Source organism: Saimiri boliviensis, chromosome X (genome assembly GCF_048565385.1).
Source record: "Saimiri boliviensis isolate mSaiBol1 chromosome X, mSaiBol1.pri, whole genome shotgun sequence".
Taxonomy (NCBI): domain Eukaryota; kingdom Metazoa; phylum Chordata; class Mammalia; order Primates; family Cebidae; genus Saimiri; species Saimiri boliviensis.
In genome coordinates, this window is record NC_133470.1 from 83535958 (window position 1) to 83557576 (window position 21619).

General features: G+C 38.7%; 1 protein-coding gene across 1 annotated transcript in view; it reads right to left on the bottom strand.

Moving 5' to 3' along the window:
* BRCC3 (BRCA1/BRCA2-containing complex subunit 3) overlaps nt 1–21619 on the bottom strand; it is an 80095-nt gene that overhangs the window by 45843 nt on the left and 12633 nt on the right. The window contains exons 6-7 of the mRNA XM_039464082.2: nt 16651–16739; nt 14966–15021 (exon numbers count right to left, since the gene is read on the bottom strand). Coding sequence (XP_039320016.1) covers nt 14966–15021; nt 16651–16739 — 145 coding nt within the window. The remainder of the gene's footprint in view (nt 1–14965; nt 15022–16650; nt 16740–21619) is intronic.

Below are 21619 nucleotides of genomic sequence, written 5' to 3' on the forward strand. Positions count from 1 at the left end.
TTTAACTGCTTATAAAGTCCAATTCATCTATTTTTTCTATCGTTATTCATGCTTTTTATGTCACATCTAAGAAACTATTGCCAAATCCAATGGTCATGAAGATTGACCCCATGTTTTTTCCTAAGTGTTTAGTGGTTTTAGCTCTTACACTTAGGTTGCTGGTTTGAGTTAATTCTTATACGTGGTGGGAGGTAGGGGTCAAACTTCACACTTTTGTATTTGAGCATCCAGTTGTCAGAGATCAACTTACTGAATAGACTATTCTTTGCTCATTCAAGGACATTTCTATCCTTTTGAAAATCAATTGGTAACGGATATATGGGTTTACTTATGGACCCCATTATCTATTCCATTGTTTCTTGATATGGTTTGGCTGTGTCCCTACCCAAATCTCATCTTGTAGTTCCCATAATCCCCATATGTCATTGGAGGGACCCAGTGGGAGGTAACTGAATCATGGGGGCAGTTCTCTGCCTACTGTTCTCATGGTAGTGAGTGAGTTCTCATGAGAGCTGATGGTATCATAAGGGGCTTCCCCCACCTTCACTCTGCACTGCTTTCTTCTGCTGCGATGTGAAGGATGTGTTTGCTTCCCCTTCCACCATGATTGTAAGTTTCATGAGGTCTCCCCAGCCATGCTGAACTGTGAGTCAGTTAAACCTCTTTCCTTTATAAATTACCTAGTCTCATGTATGTCTTTATTAGCAGTGTGAGAACAGACTAATACAGTAAACTGGTACCAGGAGTGGGGCACTGCTACAAGTATACCCAAAATGTGGAAACAACTTTGGAACTGGGTAACAGGCAGAGGATGGAACAGTTTGGAGGGCTCAGAAGAAGACAGGAAAATGTGGGAAAGTTTGGAGCTTCCTAGAGACTTGGAGGGCTCAGAGACAGAAAGATGTGGGAAAGATTTGAACTTCCTAGAGACTTGTTGAATGGCTTTGATGAAATGCTGATAGTGATATGGACAATAAAGTCCAGGCTGAGGGGGTCTCAGATGGAGATAAGGAACTCACTGGGAACTGGACCAAAGGTGACTCTTGCTATGCAAAGACACTGGCAGCATTTTGCCCCTATCCTAGAGATCTGTGAAACTTTGAACTTGAGAGAGATGGTTTATGGTATCTGGTGGAAGAAATTTCTAAGTGTCAAAGTGTTCAAAAGGAAGTAGGGCATAAAAGTTTGAAAAATGTGCAGCCTGATGATGCAGCAGAAAAGAAAAATGTATTTTCTGGTGACAAATTCAAGCCAGCTGCAGAAATTTGCTTAAGTAACGAGGAACCAAATGTTAATTGCAAGACAATGGGATAAATGTTTCCAGGGCATGTCAGAGGCCTTCCCGGCAGCCCCTCCCATCACAGGCCTAGAGGCCTAGGAAGGAAAAATAGTTTCCAGGGCCAGACCCAGGACCCCCTTATTGTATACAGCCTTGTGACTTGGTGCCCTGCATCCCAGCTGCTCCAGCCACAGCTAAAAGGGGCCAACGTATAGCTCAGGCTGGTGCCTCAGAGGGTGCAAGCCCCAAGCCTTTGTGGCTTACATGTGGCGTTGAGCTTGTGGGTGCACAGAAGTTAAGAATCAAGGTTTAGGAACCTCTGCCTAGATTTCAGAGGATGTATAGAAATGCCTGAATGTCCAGGCAATAGTTTGCTGCAGGGGCAGAGCCCTCATGGAGAACCTCTACTAGGGCAGTGTGGAAGGGAAATATGGAATTGGGGACCCCACACAGAGTACCCACTGGGACACTGCCTAGTGGAGCTGTGAGAACAGGGCCACAGTCCTCCAGATCCTAGATGGTAGATCCACTGACAGCTGGCACCATATGCCTGGAAAACCACAGACACTAACACCAGCCCATGAAAGGAGCCAGGAGGGAAGCTGTGCCCTGCAAAACCAAAGGGACAGAGCTGTCCAAGGCCATGGGAGTCCACCTCTTGAATCAGCATGGCTGGATGTGAGACATTGAGTCCAAGGAGATTATTTCAGAGCTTTAACATTTAATGACTGCCATATTGCATTTCAGACTTATGTAGAACCTGTAGCCCCTTTGTAGTTCCCTTTGTTTTGGCCAATTTCTCCCATTTGGAACAGGTGTATTTACCCAATGCCTGTACCTCCATTGTATCTAGTAAGTATAATAACTAACATGCTTTTGATTTTATAGCCTCTTAGGTGGAAGGGACTTGCCTTGTCTCAGATGAGACTTTGGACTTGGACTTTTGAGTTAATGCTAGAATTAGTTAAGACTTTGGGGGACTGTTGGGAAGGCATGATTGTGTTTTAAAATATGAGGACATGAGATTTGAGAGGGGGCAAGATGGACTGATGTGGTTTGGCTGTGTCCTGAACCAAATCTCATCTTGAATTGTAGTTCCCATAATCCCCACGAGTCATGGGAGGGACCCAGTGGGAGGTAACTGAATCATGGGGACAGTTTCCTCCATGCTGTTCTCATACTAATGAGTGAGTTCTCACAAGAGCTGATGATTTTATAAGGGGCTTTTCCCTCTCCTTTGCTCTGCACTTATCTCTCCTGCTGCCATGTGAAGAAGGACATCTTTGCTTCCCTTTCTACCATGATTGTAAGTTTTATGAGCTCTCCCTAGCCATGTTGACCTGTGAGCCACTTAAACCTCTTTCCTTTATAGATTACCCAGTCTCAGGTATGCCTTCATTAGCAGTGTGAGAATGGACTAATGCATTCCTTATATCTAATTTGTGCCAGTTCCATGCTCTTTTGATTACTGAGTCTTTGTAGTAAGTTTTGAAATCTGGAGGTGTGATTTCTCCAACGTTGCTTTTTCTTTGTTTTGGCTATTCACCACCCCTTGCAAATCTATGAATTGTAGGGTTGTGTTTTCCACTTCTGAAAAAAAAAGCCATTGGGAGTTTTAATAAGTTTTACAAGTTTCTAGATTTCTTTGGAGAATACTGTCATCTTCATAATAAGTCTTCCCAATCTATGAACATAGGATGTATTTTGATTTATTACATGTTCTTTAATTTCTTTCAGCAGTTTTCTAGTTTTAATTGTACAAGTCTCTCTCTCCTCTATTTGGTTAATTTTTTTCCTAGGTATTTTATTATTTTGGATGCTACTGTAAATGGAATTGTTTTCTTCTTTTTTTTTTTTTTTTTTTGAAATAGAATCTCGCTTTGTTACCCAGGCTGGAGTGCAGTGGCACAATCTCTGCTCACTGCAACCTCGACTTCCCGGGTTCAAGCAATTCTCCTGCCTCAGCTTCCTCAATATCGGATTACAGGCATGCACCACCACACCCAGCTAATTTTTGAATTTTTAGTAGAGACGGGGTTTCACCATGTTGACCAGGCTGGTCTTGAATTCCTGACCTCAGGTGATCCACCTGCCCCAGCCTCCCAAAGTATGGAATTGTTTTCTTAATTTCCTTTCTGGATTGTTTACTGCTGGTGTATAGAAACATAATTAATTTTTGTGGAATCTCGAAACTGCAGTGTTTATATATGTATAAATATATATAAAAGTTCTTAAGGATATATACACACACACACATATAAATAATCATGTTATCTGCAAATACAGATAGTTTTACTTCTTTCTTTCCAACTTAGATTTTTTTTTTTCTTTGTCCAATAGTTCTGGTTAGAACTACCACTATAATGTTGAACAGCAGTTGTGAAAGCATGCATCCATGTCTTCTGGCAGTTCTTAGGGGTGGATTTCACCACAGAGTGTAATGTTAGCTGTGCATTTTGCATAAATGCCCATAAATGTTGAGAACATTCATATCATGAAAGCTTATTGGATTTTGTCAGATAGTTTTTCTGCATCAAATGAAATGATCATGTGGTTTTTTTGCCCTTCATTCTATTAATGTGGTGTATTATATAAATTGATTTTCTTATGTTAAACCATGCTTGCATGCCTGGGATAGATCCTGCTTGGCTGTGGTGAATAATTCTTTAAATATGTTTTGGGGTTCTGTTTGCTACTAATAGTATTTTGTTGAAGATTTTCATCTGTATTCATAAAGAATATTGGTGGCTTTTTTTTTTCAATGTCTTTGTCTAGCTTTGCTTTCACAGTAATGTTAGTCTCTTAGAATAAATAGAGAAATGCCCCTCCTCCTCTTCTATTTTTTGAAAGTTTGAGGATTGTTGTTACATCTTCTTTAGATGTATGGTACAAATAGCCAGTGTAGCTAATCTGTTCTTGGACTTTTCTTTTGGGGGACTTTTTGATTACTTACTCAATCTGTTTATTTTTATAGATATGTTCAAGTTTTCTATTTCTTTCTAAGAAATTTTTGGTAATTTGGGTGTTTTTAGGAATTTGTCTCCTCCATTCAGATTATCTGAGTTGTTGGTGTACAACTGTTTATAGTTTTATAATCCTTTTTCATCCAGTAAGTTTGGTGGTAATGTCACTAGATTTATTTCAGATTTTAGCTATTTGGGTTGTTTCTCATTTTCCATTGTCAGTCTAGCTAAAGAAATGTTCATTTTGTTGATATTTCAAAAAGCTGTTTTGGTTTCCTTGATGATCTGTATTGTTTTTCTATTCTCTATGTTATTTGTCTTTGCTGTATATATGTATCTGATGGCTCTTTCCCTGATGATTAGTGATGTGTTGAGCATTTTTTTCCATATACCTATTGGCCATTTGTTTGCCTTTTTTTAATTTTTTTGAGAAACGTCTACTCAAGTCTTGCCCTTTTTTAAAATCAGGTATTTATTTTCTTGCTATTGAGTTCCTTATATATTTTGGATATTAACCCTTTACTAGATGTATAGTTGGCAAATATTTTCTTCCATTTTGTAGGTTGTGTCTTCACTCTGTTAGATTTTTTGCTTGGCTGTGCAGAAGCTTTTTTGATTGATATGCCACTTGTCTACTTTTGTTTTTGTTGCCTGTGCTTTTGAGGCCATATTAAAAAAATCAAGCCGGGCGCGGTGGCTCAAGCCTGTAATCCCAGCACTTTGGGAGGCCGAGGCGGGTGGATCACGAGGTCAAGAGATCGAGACCATCCTGGTCAACATGGTGAAACCCCGTCTCTACTAAAAATACTAAAAATTAGCTGGGCATGGTGGCGTGTGCCTGTAATCCCAGCTACTCAGGAGGTTGAGGCAGGAGAATTGCCTGAATCCAGGAGGCGGAGGTTGCGGTGAGCCGAGATCGCGCCATTGCACTCAGAGCCTGGGTAACAAGAGTAAAACTCTGCCTCAAAAAAAAAAAAAAAAAAAAAAATCATAGTACCGACCAGTGTCATGGAGTTTTTCCCCTATGTTTTCTTCCAGTAATTTCATAGTTTGTGGTATTACCTTTAACTCTGAAATCCATTTTAATTTTTTTTATATGGTCAAAAAAACCAAGAATCTAATTTCATTCTTTTGCATGTGGATATTCCGTTTTCCCAACAATATTTATTGAAGAGACAGTTCTTTTTCCATGATGTGTTTCTGGCATCTTTGTCAAAAATCACTTGGCTGTAAATGCGTGTATTTCTGGGTTCTTTATTCTACTCCACTGGTCTACATTTTCATTTTTACATCAGCACCATGCTCTTTGGGTTACTGTAGCTTTGTAGCATATTTTGAAATCAGGTGGTGTGGTGCTTCCATCTTTGTTATTTTTGCTGAAGATTGCTTTGGCTATTCAGACTCTTTTGTAGTTCCATATGTATTTTAGAATTCTTTTTTATATTTCTGTGAACAGTATGATTGGCATTTTGATAGTGATTACACAGAATATCTGGATCACTTTGGGTAGTATGGACATTTTAACAATATTAATTCTTCCAATTAATGAACACAGGATATCTATTTATTTGTGTATTCTTCAATTTCTTTCATCAATGTTTTACAGTTTTTGTTGTATTTTTTTTTTTAAGAGACAAGGTCTCACTCTGTCACCCAGGCTGCAGTGTGATTCCCTGTTATCCAATCACAGCCCATTGCAGTCTCAACCTCCTGGGTTCAAGTGATCCTCTCACCTCAGCCTCCTGAGTATGTGGGACTACAGGAACATGTCACCACACCTGGCTAATTTTTGTATTTTTTGTAGAGACATGGTCTCACCAGGCTGGTCTCAAACTCCTGAGCTCAGGGATCTGCCTACCTCAGCCTCCCAAAGTGCTGGGATTATGGGTATGGGCCACTATGCCTGGCCTCGTTTTATAGTTTTAAGTGTAGAGATCTTTTACCTTCTTGGTTAAATTTATTCTCATGTGTTTTATTTTATTTTATTTTTGTAGCTACATGGGACTGCTTTCTTGATTTTGTTTTCAGCTACTTTGCTGTTAATGTATAGAACGGCTACATATTTATCTATGTTGATTTTGTAACCTGCAACTTTATTGAATTAGTTTATTATTTCTAATAGTTTTCTAGAGGGGTCCTTAGAGTTTTCTATATATAAGATCATGTCATCTGCAGACAGGGACAATTTGACTTCCTCCTTTCCAATTTGGATACCTTTTCTTTCTTTTTCTTGCCTAATTGCTCTAAGACTTCCAGTACTGTGTTGAATACAAGTGGTAGGAATGGGCATCCATGTATTTTTCCATATGTTAGAGGAAAGGCTTCCAAATTTTCCTTGTTCAGTATGATGTTAGCTGTGGGTTTGTCATAAATGGCCTGTATTGTGTTGAGGTACATTCCTTCTGTACCTAATTTGTTGACAGTTTTTATCATGAAGTGAAGTTTCTCAAATGCTTTTTTGGGCATCTATTTAAATGATCATATGATTTTTGTCCTTCAGTCTGTTAGTAATAGATCACATTTGTCCTTCAGTCTGTTAGTAATAGATCACAGTAATAGATCTGTTGAGGATTTTTGCATCTATGTTTATTAGGGATATTGGCCTGTAGATTTTTGTTGTTGTTTTGGTATCAAGGTAATGCTGGCATCTTAAAATGAGTTTAGTAGTGTTCTCTGCTCTTCAGCTTTTTGGAAGATTTTGAAAAGAACTGATATTAGTTCTTCAAATGCTTGGTAGAATTCAGCATTGAGACCATCAGTACCTAGGCTTTTCTTTGATAAGATATTTTTGATTACTGATTCAATCTCCTTACTGGTTACTGGTCTGTTCAGATTTTGTTTCTTCATAATTCAATATTGGTAGGTTGCAGGTGTTCAGGAAGTTCTCATTTCTTCCCTGTTATCCAATTTGTTGGCATACAATTGTTCATATGTCAGTGACCTCTGGCGATCATTTGTATTTCAGTCATATTAGTTATAATATCTCCTTTCTCATCTCTGATTTTCTTTATATCTTCTCTCTTTTTCCTCCACCTAGCTACATGTTTGTCAACTTTGTTTCTCTTTTTAAAAACTGACCCTTGGCTGGGCACAGTGGCTCACACCTGTAATCCCAGGACTTCAGGAGGCCAAGGCAGGAGGACTGTTTGAGTCCAGGAGTTCAAGACTAGCCTGGGCAACATAGTGAGACCCTGACTCTATCTCTACAAAAAAAAAATTTTTTTTTAAATTAGCTAGGCATGGTAGCATATGCCTAGAGTCCCAGCTACTCCAGAAGCTGATGTGGGAGGATCACTTCAGCCTGGGAGATTGAGGCAGCAATGAACCATGATTATGCCACTGCAATGAAGCCTTGGCAACAGAGCAAGACCCTGTCTCAAAAGACAAAACACCCAACACACAATCTTTGTTTCATTGATCATTTGTGTTATCTAATATTTATTTTCTTTCTTCTCTGTTCTTTATTATTTCCTTTCTTCTACTTATTTTGGGCTTAGTTTGTTCTTGTGTTACTTTTTCCTTGAGATACAATATTAGGTTATTTGAGATCTTTTTTCTTTTTTGATGTAGATGTTTATTGCTACAAAGTTCCCTCTCAGAATTGCTTTGCTGTATCCACAGGTTTTGGCATATTGTGTTTCCATTTTAATTTGTCTCAAGAAATTTTTCGTTTCTATTTTAATTTCTTTATTGACCCCTTTATGGTTCAGGAACATATTGTTCAATTTTCATGTATTTGTGAATTTTCTGAAGTTCCACCATTATTGATTTCTAGTGTTATACAGCTGCAGGCACTGTTTGGTGATCATTTCCCTCTCTTGCTCCCAAGTAGACAGTAACTTTGCACTGTACTGCCTGGGGTTTGGAAGGGAGTGACATGGGTAATGTAAAACTGTCCTTCCTACACTACTCAATGCATTTTTTCTTATGATGCTATAACTATAGCATCATATAGGTGCTGTGATCTCTTATCTGCTTTCTTTAGCTCTTATCAAGGTATTTTCATGCATGGATACTTGTTGAAATTGGCAATCAGTAGACAGTCCTACTGTACCATCCTCCTTGGCTCTCTCTGAGGAAGCATCTCTACTAATTTCTTTTTCTTGTGTATAGGCCATAATTTGTGGCTTTGAATGCCTCTTAATTTTTTTTTTGTTAAAAACTGGACATTTCAAATACTGTAACAGAGAAAGTCTGGAAATCAGATTCTACCTTCTCTCCAGGGTTTGTTGTTGCCACTTATTGTATCTGATTTTATGTGTTCAGTGAGTTTTCTGAACTAATTATTATATTCTGTATTCTTTGTCATATGTGGTCACTGAGGTCTTTGTCCTGTTAGCTTACTGGCTGTCTGGTAATTCAATAGAGATTTCTTTAAACACCAAGATTCTGGTGTTTTTTTCCCTTAATTAAACATTTTCCTGTTGATATAAAGTTTTGATTAGTTTCTAAAGTTGCAATAAAGTTGATTCTGATCATTTTTGCCCGATTATTCACTACTATGGAGAACCTGGCTTTTAAAGTTTCCTACTCTCCTATTGCTGATGTTACTTCCTCTCTTCACTTTATTAATCAACCTAGTTTTTTGGTCTTTTGTTCAGATTGGTTAATTTGTATTGATCTGTCATTAAAGTTTACTGACTCTTTCTTCTGTCATCTCTATTCTACTATCTAGAACATACAGTAAGTTGTGTATTTTAGTGATTATATTTTTCAATTCTAAATTTTCTTTTGAGACAGAGTTTTGCTCTTGTTGCCCAGGCTGGAGTGCAATGGTGTGATCTCGACTCACTGCAACCTCCACCTCCCAGGTTCAAGCAACTCTCCTGCCTCAGCCTCCCGAGTAGCTGGGATTACAAGCATCTGACAGGACACCTGGCTAATTTTTGTATTTTTAGTAGAGACAGGGTTTCACTATGTTGGCCAGGCTGGTCTCGAACTCCTGACCTCATGTGATCAACCCACCTGGGCCTCCCAAAGTGCTGGGATTACAGGCATGAGCCACTGCACTCGGCCTTTCAGTTCTAAAATTTGCATTTGGTTTTTTATTATTGCATTTATTTGCTGAGAGTTTCTATTTAAACATTTGTTTCAAGAGTGTTTCCAGTTGAACTACCCATCTGACAAGGATTAGTCAGAATATATAAGGAGCTCAAACAACTCTACAGGAAATTATCTAATAATCCAATCCAAAAATGGGCAAAAGATTTGACTAGACATTTCTCAAAAGATATATAGATGGCAAACAGGTATATGAAAAAGTGCTCAATATCACTGATCATCAGAGAAATGCAAATCAAAACTATACTGAGATATCATCTCACCCCAGTTAAAATGCTTGATATCCAAAAGACAAGGAATAACAAATGCTGGTGAGGATATGGAGAAAAGAGAACCCTTGTACACTATTGGTGGGAATGTAAATTAGGACAGCCACTATGGAGAACACTTCGGAGGTTCCTCCACAAACTAAAAATAGAACTACCATACAATCTAGCAATCCCACTGCTGGGTATATACTCAAACGAAATGAAATCAGTGTATTGAAGAGATATCTGTACTCCCATGTTCACTGTAGCACTGTTCACAATAGCCAAAATTTGTTAGCTACCTAAGTGTCCATCAATAGACAAATGGACAAAGCAAATGTGGTACATATACAAAATGGAGTACTATTCTGCCACAAAAAAGAATGAGATCCTGTCATTTGCAACAATGTGGATGGAACTGGAGATCACTGTATTAAGTGAAATAAGTTCAATGTATGGCACAGAAAGACAAACATAACATGTTCTCACTTATTTGCAGGATACAAAAATCAAAACAATTGAACTCATGGAAATAGAAGGACAGTTACCAAAGACTGGGAAGGGTAGTGGGGAACCAGAGAAAGGTGGGGATGGTTAATAGGTACCAAAATGAATCATTAGAAAGAATAAATAAAACATATTATTTGATTGTACAACAAAGTGACTATAGTCAATAACTTAATTGTACATTTTACAGTAACTTAAAGAGTGTAAATGGATTGCTGTAATGCAAAGGATAAATGCTTGAGGAGATGGATACCCCATTCTCCATGATGTGATTATTTCACATTGCATGCCTATATCAGAACATCACATGCACCCCATAAATATATACACCTATGTATGTACCCACAAAAATTAAAAATTAAAATGTTATAAAAGAATATTTGCAATTATTTTTAAAAACACTTTTGTAATAGTTTAAGCATTTCTAATCTGAACATCTAAAATCCAAACTGGTCCATAATCTGAAACTTTCTGAGCATCAACATGACACTCAAAGTAAATGATCATTGGAGCACTGTGAAATTCATATTTTCAGATTAGGAATGCTGAAAAAGCATAATGCAAATATTCTAAAATGTTAAAAAATATAAAATCTCAAAGTATTTCAATAAAGGATACTCAACCTGTATTTGCTTTAAAGTCTTTATCACACAATTCCTACATGGGTGTTAGCTCAGTGTTAGCATGTGTTAATGTCCTTTTCAATGCAAGTTGAAATTTTCTCAGTTCTTCCCATACCACATAATTCTGAATTGTATTCTCAGTATTTGGAATATTATGTTGAGACACTGGGTCTTGTTTACATTCTATGGAGAATGTTGTTATTTTGGTTTTAGCACACAATCCATCTAGTTAGGTTCAGGTTCAATTTTCCACAGCCTTCTATAGGTAGTGGTTCTAATTTTTCAAAGCCTTTGTAGTGTTCTTTGGATAGTACCTGCATGTGCACCACCTAGTGGTCAGTATAGGATCTATGTAGTGGTCTACTGGTTAATTCTGTTCTCAATTATGCTAATTAGGACCAGATCCATGCATACATCACTCAAGTATTAGCCAAGAAATTTATAAACAACTTTATGAAATTGCTTTATCATGTTCCTGCCTTTATGTGATTTCTTGGATCCCTTTTGTTTCTCCTACCAGAAGCATGAGACTCTAGCTACTCCTCTCTTGTGTTCTTCCATGTTCAATAACCAAGCTTTCATTCTTATATCAGAATAATCATCATCATTATCATCATTTGCAGTAACAGCAACATCAAGAGTTCTTCCAATTAATAGTTAATAATGAAAACAATAATAATGATGAACTGTCTTGGAGGAAGTATGACAGCAATTGTTAAGACTGGTGTCCCAGAGCAAGATATGTCAGGTCTAGCACTGAGTGATACCTGAACAAAACAGCTGGCTCCCAACCTATTCACGCTAAAGTGAAGCCTCGTGTTGACAAGCCATGGCCCCAAATACTGAGCTACCACTTCACTTTTTGTTGCCTTATTCTTAAAAAGGGGTAGACAAGAAAGATTATAAAAATGAAACAGAAAAAAATTATCAGAGGAAATGGATCACTGTAAAAAGCAAAAGAAAATCTAACATTTCAATATCACATCAAGAAAATAAGAAAAGGATGCTGCGAAATGGGAGTAACCACCGAATGTAGAAAAAAAAAACTCTTGAAATTTAAAAATATAAAATTGCCAAAATAAAAGTTAGAAGATAAAATTTTTAAAATCCAAAACTAGAATAAAAAAAGAGACAGAAAATATGAGTAAAAAGTGTCATTAAGGTCAATTTAGGACCTTTAACACGTGACTGATAGGAGCTCTAGAAAGAGAAAGGGAAAAAGCAGGGAGGAATTATCAAAGAACAGAGAAAAGGATATGATATCTCTGTCCTACTAACTTAGGAGGAAAAGGAAGGAGAGAGCTGGTGATGCATCTCCTTCTGCTAGGACTTCAAGTCCATGAGACAGGGTTATATTGGATATATTAAGGAGAATACTGACCCTGAGAACAAGGACTCCTTCACTGATTACCATAACCAGCATGAGACCAGAAAGTCTCCTTTCCCTACAGTGTAGGTTTATTTAAGTCATCTTCCCAATACTTCTGATGCCATCTTAGAGTGAACATGGGCAGTAAGGGAAGTAATTGAAGGAATGAGAAGTCATTCCTCAAAGACCAATATAAACTTGAAGAAACTTTAAATAATGGAACTTGACTGAGTTACAAATAAGATTTCCTCTCTCCAGGAACTGGGTAGGTTGTGCATTGTTTTATCTGGGGATACAAAACAAACAAAATAATAGCGAATTGCCTAGAGCTGAAAGATAAGTACTGTCTGAAAGTGTACAGCAGTTTGAATAAAATAGCTATATTCTAATTATAACATAGAAAATTTCACATCAAGAATAAAGAGAAACACCAAAAAGCTGTCAGAGAGAGAGGAGAAAAAATGCCCTACAAAGGAAGAATTGGACTGGCAAAAAAAAAAAAAAAAAACTTTTCAGTAACACTGGATGTTTAAAAACAATGAAACAATAATGCCTTCAAAGTTAAGAGGGGAAAATTTCCACTTTGAATTCTTTAACTAGTAAGGTTATTAATTAAGAATAAAAACATTTCAGACAAGCAGAACTCAGAAAGTTTAACTCAAATACACACCATTCTTAGGAAGTTACTAGGGAGTCTTTTCCAGCAAAATCACACAGTGAACCAAGAAAAATAACATGAAATCCAGACCACAATGGATTCAACCCAGGAGAATAATGAAGGAAAATCCCAGGATGTCAGCTGTGCAGTAGGCCTACAGAATATATCAGGTTAGGGTTAAGAGGATAGTGGGTTTCAAGGGAGCAATCCTAGGAAAAGCAAGGATTCTAAATATTTTTATATTATTTCTGAAGATGTAGAGCTCTGGGAGATGATAAAGGCAGAAAAATAAGGGGGAAAAGCCACTCAAAACCCCATGTAAAAATGAAAAACTATTTAAGAAAGGAATAATACATTACACTGCTTAGTCGTACAGGGAATAATATTTACATAACAATAACAATATTAACACTTTATTTTCTACTCTTAGAATCAAACCATAGACAAAGCACAGAAAATGCAATTATGATTACAACACAGAACATAGATGCTTACAACTGTGAAAATATAAATGCTTAGGGTAAAACTACAAGTAACAGCAGGGAGCCAAAAGATACTGTCTACTGTCAACTGTTAATAGAATAAATAAAGGGGCAAACTTTAAGATTAGAAAAGCAACCAACAGAAGAACAAAAAATAGTAACATAACTACATTGAGAAGACTGGAGATGGGGTAGTGTAAATGAGCTATATCCTCATTTGTGAGAGCAATATAACACAATAATAAATAAGAATAGAAAATATCCAAAATTGGTAAATCAAGAAAGAACATCGCAAGTATATTATTTAGAGATATCAAAGTAAACAAAAGTACTAAAAGGAAAATTAGGAGAAAGAAGTGGTCCCATTTGAGGAGTGAAACTATTTATTATAAGACCTTCTGTACCATTCAGTATTTGTATGTATATGCATGGATTAGTGTGAAGATTTTAAAAATTAATATTTCTTGACAAGGTAATACTGTTATATGGTTCTACTTTCCAAATCTATAAAAAACAACAATAATGTCTCCACATTCTCTACTCTCACACTCACATCCTCTCTGCTGAGGGAGCTGATATGTTTCCTTCCAGAGATTTGTATGCTTTTACAAGCAAATGTGCAGGTGTGTTTATTTAGCTATATCTCTTCCACATCTTTACACAAATGGTAGCACACTATACAAACTGTTCTTGGACCCTGCATTTGCCACTTAACAAAATATCTTGGAAATATTTGTGTATTACTACCAAGCTTCCTCACAGTTTTTTTTTACCGGCTGCATTTTATGCCATTATATAAATGTATTAGAATTTATTTAGTCAGTTCTATACTGATGAGCATCTGTTTTTCCCAATTGTTTGATATTTCAAACAATATTATAATAATAAATTGATAAGTATTACAAGAAAAAAAGGTAATACACTATTTGCTTTTATATCTCAATTAGACAATGAATGAATGTGGCTTTCATCTCTGCATCCTGAGTGCCTACCATGATGCTTGGCATATAGTAGGTACTCAATTAAGATTTGCTAATGGCCAGGTGCGGTGGCTCACGCCTGTAAGCCCAGTACTTTGGGAGGCCGAGGCAGGTGGATCACCTGAGGTCAGCAGTTCTTGACCAGCCTGGCCAACATGGCGAAACACTGTCTACACTAAAAATACAAAAATTAGCCATGCATAGTGGCATGTGCCTGTAGTTTCAGCTACTCAGGAGGCTGAGGCAGAGGAATTGCTTGAACCCAGGAGGTGGAGGTTAACTGAGCCAAGATCTCACCACTGCACTGCAGCCTGGGTGACAGAATGAGACTCTGTCTCAAAAAAATAAAAAAATTAAAAAAAATAAAAAAAAATAAAAAATTCCTAATTTAGATCAAATTGGATTTCAATAAGGAAATGGATCTATATAAACATTTAAATGAGATACTCTAATTCTGAAATCAAATTTATGACACAGCAAAGACAAGAATCTATACACATCTAATACTCTGCATGTTCAGTCTTTGTTTTATGATTCACCCATATCCAACCTGCTAAATGTCAAGCAGGACTGTGGTGATGTAAGGACAGTGAAGAGACTGCTCATATGACCCTAGCTTCCTAGGTAGCCCATATCCAACCTGCTAAAGAGATTCTAACTCACCATAGAGCTGTAAATAGAAATATAGAGTTCTTAGTGTCTTACCAGTGAAAGAAATAAAATGAAACAAAACAATAAATTCCCTGGATTGGAGATTAGCCCTCCAATACACACATAAGTCTCTCTCATACTTACTCTGAACTCTTTTGGGCCTGTATGGATTGGAAGCAAGTGTAGAGTACCCGGCCAGTCTATCAAAGGAAAAAAAGAAAGATTAATACTGAGGAAGACTCCAAAGTTCCCTCTAGAAGCAGAAGGTTAAAAGAGATTCCAAAGATGTACTTTGCCATCGATCAATTTCTATAAAAAGGATCATATGCTCAGTCAACATAAGATGGTCACAACCAAACATCTGCTCATGTAATGGCAGGGAATTGTTAATAAACACAAGAACCAGGATCCTAAGAACCTGAACATTCAAACTGCTATCCTGAAAGCTGACAAACATATTCAACAACTACTTATGATGACAATAAATAAATAAATGTATGGTGACAAAGCTGAAAGCATTTCAAATGATGTATAAAGTTCAAGGTACTGAACTTTAATGTTTCTAGAAAAGTGATTTTATGGAAATTATTCATTATAAAACAGATTCTAAGAATATAGCTAGTGCACTAAATAAGACACTGTTGGTATTCTTGGCAGAATTCATACCTACAATGTTAAGTAGTAATTTTTGTTTGAACTGACACATATCATAACCTCTTGACATGAACATAAAATTCAAACAGAATTCAAACAGAGAATGGCAAGACTGGGCACTGATCAAACTGCTTAACCTCTGTTAGCTTCAGTTTGTTCATCCATAAAATGAGAATAATAATCCTGGGCTTTTGTCAGGGTTACAGCATATTTAGGTAAAGCACCTAATAAGTACATGCCATACAGTAGATGATAAATGGTAATTGTTACTATCACTAGCCATCAAACTATACAGCCAGTGCTCGACTTACGACCACGGTCAGGACCGTGGAACGGTCGTAACACGATCTGGTCGTAAGTTGAGTAGGCTCTATGTACAGTTGAAATGGTGCACGTGGAGATGGTAGTGCTGTCAGAAGCTGGTCCGCACTGTCGTACGCCCAGCTGGGCAATGTTTGCGCTGCCGACGTGGCTAGCGATTGTGGTCGTAAAGTCGAATGGTCGTAAGTTGCACAGGTCTTAAGTTGATCAATACCTGTATACAGCATGCAACCACTTCTCATTATCTTCACTCTTACCACCATGACCAAACCTCCATCATCTCTTGTCTAGATTACAGCAGTATCTTCCTAACAGGTTTCACTGATGCCATGGATTTCACCCACACCCTCTGCCTACTGTTCAGTCTAAACAGAAGCCAGAGATCCCATTAAAACACAAAGTCATCCTCCAGTGACTTCCCAAGTCAGAGTCAAAGCCAAGACAAGATCTGGACCTTGTTTAGGACAACTAAATGAGTTATCATTCAAACTGGGACACCTCCAAGAGGGAAGACAGTAGAATAATAGGGTAAAACTGGGACTGACAGAGGCAAAGTGGGATGTATGGTCATGGTCTTCCTCACTCTGCTGCAGCCACACCAACTTCCCTGATGTTCCCTGAACACGCCACACTCACCTTAGGGTCTTTGCACTGGCTATTTCCTCTGCCTGGTACGTTCTTTCCCCAAGAAATCCATAAGACTTGTTCCCTCACCTTCTTCAGGTCCTGACTCAATGACCCTTTTCATTGAAACCTTTCCTGGCCATCCTATTAAAATTGCAAAGAGATTTTTCTCTACTCTGTGTGTATACACACACACACACAGACCACACATACACACACAAACAAAATACCTTTGTGTTTTTATCTTCTATAAAACAGGAAAAAATAAGTCCTACAAAGCCTTGATCCATCATCTGGTACATGGCTTGTGTGCGAACATCTGAAAATAAATGAAAATTTAAAAATCTTCTGTCAATAGACTATATCTTACAGACTTGAAGATTTAAAGATAACAGTGACATATAATCTCCCTAGAATTCAGATTGTATAGGCAAAACAGGAATATATCCTAAGGACAATGTCAAAGTATAAATGTCTTGCTAGGTTAGGATAATACTATGAAAAGTCTGCCATTACATAATAAAACTTATTAATAACTCTAGCCTGCCTAGCCCAAGAGTACCTCTGCTATGAAATGTGGTATAGAAAGAGAAATTGAAAATTTCAGTTACCACAGAACTTGGTAATATCCTCCATGGAGACTCAAAGAAAAGCTTTGGAAGGAGAAAAAATATATATCCTAGAAAAAGCCTTTTGATGGACAGCTTCTGGGAAAGTGAATATATTTATTAGGCTTGCTACTAAAGAACAGAAGTGTGAAATTATTACAGAGGAAAATCTTACAGGAAGCCATTGTATAGAAGTGATTGTGATATAAATTCAACATTCCAGAGAGTAGAAATCATCCTATGTTGTTACTTGATTTTTTTTTTTTTTATCCATAGGATTCTGCTTGATAGGCTTATGGAACTTTTGAAAAGAGATCATAAACAGACACCAAATAAAAACATTAGAACGGATTAAAATATTAAGTGCAAAAACTAAGCAGTGGCTAAATTTCATCTTCAGACCATTGTTTATAAAGGATACAAAAGACCAGGTGTCACAATGAAACACTGCAAATTACAGTTTGGTCCAACGGCTTACATTCACTTAGTTTGGCAGTCTGTTCTTCAACATTCTTTGCATGTATACCTTTCTCAAGTGGATTTTGACTTTTCCCCAGCATCTTTCTAAATAAAGACTAAGACTGAACAGTACCCAGCAATGATTATGAAGGAAATGTTATCTGAAAATATTGCTAAAAATATATAGCACTATAAAAATGGCCTCTGTACTGCTATATGACCTTGGTAAAATTCTTGGTACTGTTAAGGCTATTTCCTCTTCAGTTAAATGAGGACAAACATCATCTTTTCTCTCATAGGGTTTTTGTAATTTTAAAATTACAAATTTTTTAACACACATAAAAGGCATTTCATAAGTATTACTTCCATTCCATTTTATCTGCAACCAGTGAAAACAGCTACTATCCCCATCGTGTCACCCGAAGTGCTTTTTGTCAAGGTCACCAGTGATTTATTCTTGTTCTCCCTCGCTGGATGCTTTCCATCTTCCCTCTCTCCAAATACTGGCATGGCCCAGGCTCAGTGTTCAGTTCAGTCTTTTTATCTCTTTACCCTCACTCCCTGGGGAATTTCATCTAGTTTTGTGGCTTCAAATGTATACTAGCCAGTCCCAACCCCTGCGCAACAAACTCTAGTCCCAGACTTCTACTCTGAATGTCAGAACCATATATCCCATTGTCTACCTCACATTTCAACTTGGTTGTATTAGAACAATGCTACTAAGAGTGTGCTTCACGTGAGCTCAGTACGTTTACACTGATACCTGCCAAAGCGAGCCAGCGGTGCGCATCCGCTGGCTACGAAGAGTCCCGGACCTTGGGCCCCCAGAGGCTCAGACTGACCTCGGCCACTCCCGACTGAGACCCTCGTGTGTGAATCTGCTCTTGTGGGAAGGGCTACTCTTCTTGCCGGCGAAGCTTCTCTGGGTGGGATTATTCTGGCACCTCCTCCTAATGGATGTATGACCTCTGAGTATTGGCTACGCCTTGGGAGACCACCTGAGCTCGGAGGTACCCACCGTAGCCACTGCTGCCCGCGAGGAGCTCTCATCCTACGGATGCCCAACCTCATCTCAGCAGCCTCGGACCCTGCACCAGTCACCCTCAGCCTCCGCTCATTCTCTCAGGCATTCTGCTTCCCAGCCGGACGCAACCCTATCTACCTCTACCGGTCACCTCTCAGCCTTTCCTTGTCTCTGAGTGAAAAGGCCGCTGGTGCCCCCAGAATAGCCAGACTTATTTCAGAAGCGTGCAACAGAGGTATGAGATGCTTTAATGACATCGGAGCATTAGCCTAGCCATCTTTGGGATATAATGGATGAGAACATCTGCAGCTTGCTATATGTTGTTGAGGATCAGCTGTATAAAGTGGAGTGAGCCTTCAGAGTCTAGCATTTGGCCAAGAGTAGGGTGACTCGAGAACAGGGATGGGGGTGCTTTGCAAGAAGCTGCCTGGTTTGAATAGGCGACTGCCCAGTCCTGCTTTGAGGAAGCCGAGATTGGGAAGGCCTTTACTCTGGATTTTACAAGCGCTTTAATCCGGTTCTTACACAAGGATCCACCAGATGGCGCTGTGAGCAGGGGCGTCTCCCGGTTTCCTAAAGAAAGAGGGCGGGCAGGGGCGGTGGCTGACGCCTGTAATCACAGCACTTTGGGAGGCCAAGGTGGGCAGCACCTGAGGTCGGGAAATCGAGACCAGCCTCACCAACATGGTGAAACCCCATCTCTACTAAAATACCAAAACAAATTGCCAGGCGTGGTGGCGGGCACCTGTAGTCCCAGCTACTCGGGAGGCTGAGGCACGAGAATCGCTTGAGCCCGGGAGACAGAGGGTTACAGTGAGCAGAGATCACGCCACTGCACTCCAGCCTGGGCAAGGAAGGGAAGGAAAGGTGGGACGGCAGGGACGGACGGAGGGCGCGCAGGTCGGGTTGTCTGCAAGACTGCCTGCACAATGTGTACATGTTGCTGGAGAAAGCCACTCCAGGTTAGCTTGGACTTCAGCCAGCACTGGACAGATAGCAGTGACTACAGACAAGTTCGCACGGTGTGTTGCAAATGGATAATCAGAATCCCTTCTGCATTACCGGGCAGGGTACATCCTCTGCTCCCATACCCAGGCTGGCCTGCCACCAAGACTCATATGGAGAGCACTTCGGACATTTTGTCAGAACTTTTAAAGGGAAAGAACCTCGTGAAATCACCAAAGAGCAGTTCCTCAGCGTCATTCAAGTAGCTGAAATGTCAGAGCAGTCCTGGGGTAACCAGGCAGCCATAGATCTAGCCAGCAAATTGGTAAAGATCTCCGTGGTCTAGGCAGAAACTCTGTAAACCGCCTCAAGGCTCAAGCCTAGATCTTGCATAACATCCCATTGCCTGTTTCACTTCTCCTTCTTACTGAGAAAGGGACATGGAACCTTCTGGTGACATTATCCTTACTGAAAATTAAGAAGGGAAAGCAATAGGAAACCATGTATGGGTTTCATTACTGGTGTAACGAACCTCTTCAGGATGTGACTTTAGACCCAGGCATAAAAACTTGGAGGTTGCTTATCTGATTTCAGTTGAACTCAGGCCTGGTACATGACAGATGCTCTTGGCAGGTCCCTACAGTCCTCTGGTTGGGTCTCTCACCAAGAAATCAGGTCAGTGATTGGACCACATAAACTGACTTTGAAACCAGCAGTTTCAGCTTTTCTCTGGGGCAAGTAGAGCATAGGGCTGGTTAAGCTGTTAGACTAAACGTCACATACATGAAGCAGGCTGCAGGATGTACTGGGCCCCTTTGTGGGCAATTACACAAGTATTTAACAATCGGTTTTCTTGAAGAGTCTGTGATTTTGTGTACATTGAAATTACATAGCACCATTCCTAAGAAATATGATGAAGCAGCCATATGTAGTATTAAGAATCCATTTTATTATTCTGGCCTGTAATATAGACATTCCCTTTTAATGTCAGTGGAGGAATGAACTGAAACTGTTTTTCACCCAAGGGTACATGGAAACATTTCAGAAATAGGCCTTCTCATATCCTTTTAGTAGCTACGTGGTGAAAATCTTCCTGTAAAGGGTAGTGCCTTGCAAAGTGGCAGACCTGCTCTGAATCCAGCCTATCTTTCCAAAATTACTTGTGGAGCCCATTGGAAATATTTTTATATATCTTAAAATAATTGACTACATCTCTCATATCCTACTTTAAAAAAAAATTTTAGAGATGAAGTCTTGCTTTGTCACTCATGCTGCAGCACAATGCTGCAATCACAGCTCACTGCCACCTCCAACTCCTGAGCTCAAGGGCTCCTCCCACCTTGGCCTCCTGAGTAGCTGGAACTATATGCATGCATGACCACACATGGCTAATTTGAAAACAAAAAATTAAGAGACAGAATCTCACCATCTTGCCTGGGGTGAACTTGAACTCCCAGGCTGAAGTAATCCTCCCACCTCAGCCTCCCAAAATGCTGCAATTACAGGCATGAGCCACTGCACCTGGCCTACCCCACTTTAAAAAAAAAAAACAAAAACAAAAACTTTTTAAACACAGATATTAAAACTTACCTTTGTACTAGAAAAATAGAATTGAGAAGATCTTAACATGAGGAACATAACTACAGGTACATGTCTCCTTGGATAAGCATTTATTTTACTTGTAAATAAATGGTAGAAGAATAACATCTACAAACAGTACCAAGTATCGTGAGATTTATGAAATAGTCTGCAATATTTTAATCACTTTTATTTACTTTATTTTACTTTTAAATAAATTATAGAAGAACAGCTTCTATGAATAGTACCAAGTCTCATGAGATTTATGAAATAGTCTGCACTATTTATATCACTTCTTTTTCAGATATGTTAAGTGTGTGTATGATGTAACTGAACTATATATCTTTCCCCACCACCAAACCTATGCTTCCTCCTTCATTTCCTACTTCCATGAATAGGATTCCCACTTGCTCAAAGTGAGATGCTGTAGAAATCCTAGGCTCTAGACTCATATAAAAGCAACTCAGATACGGGCTTTGCTACTTACTAGCCATCTGGTTTTGGACTGAGTATTTCAGCTATGACCCTCAGCTGAGTATCTTTCCAAAAGAGCCACAAACTCCTCATGACTAGCTGGGAAGTATT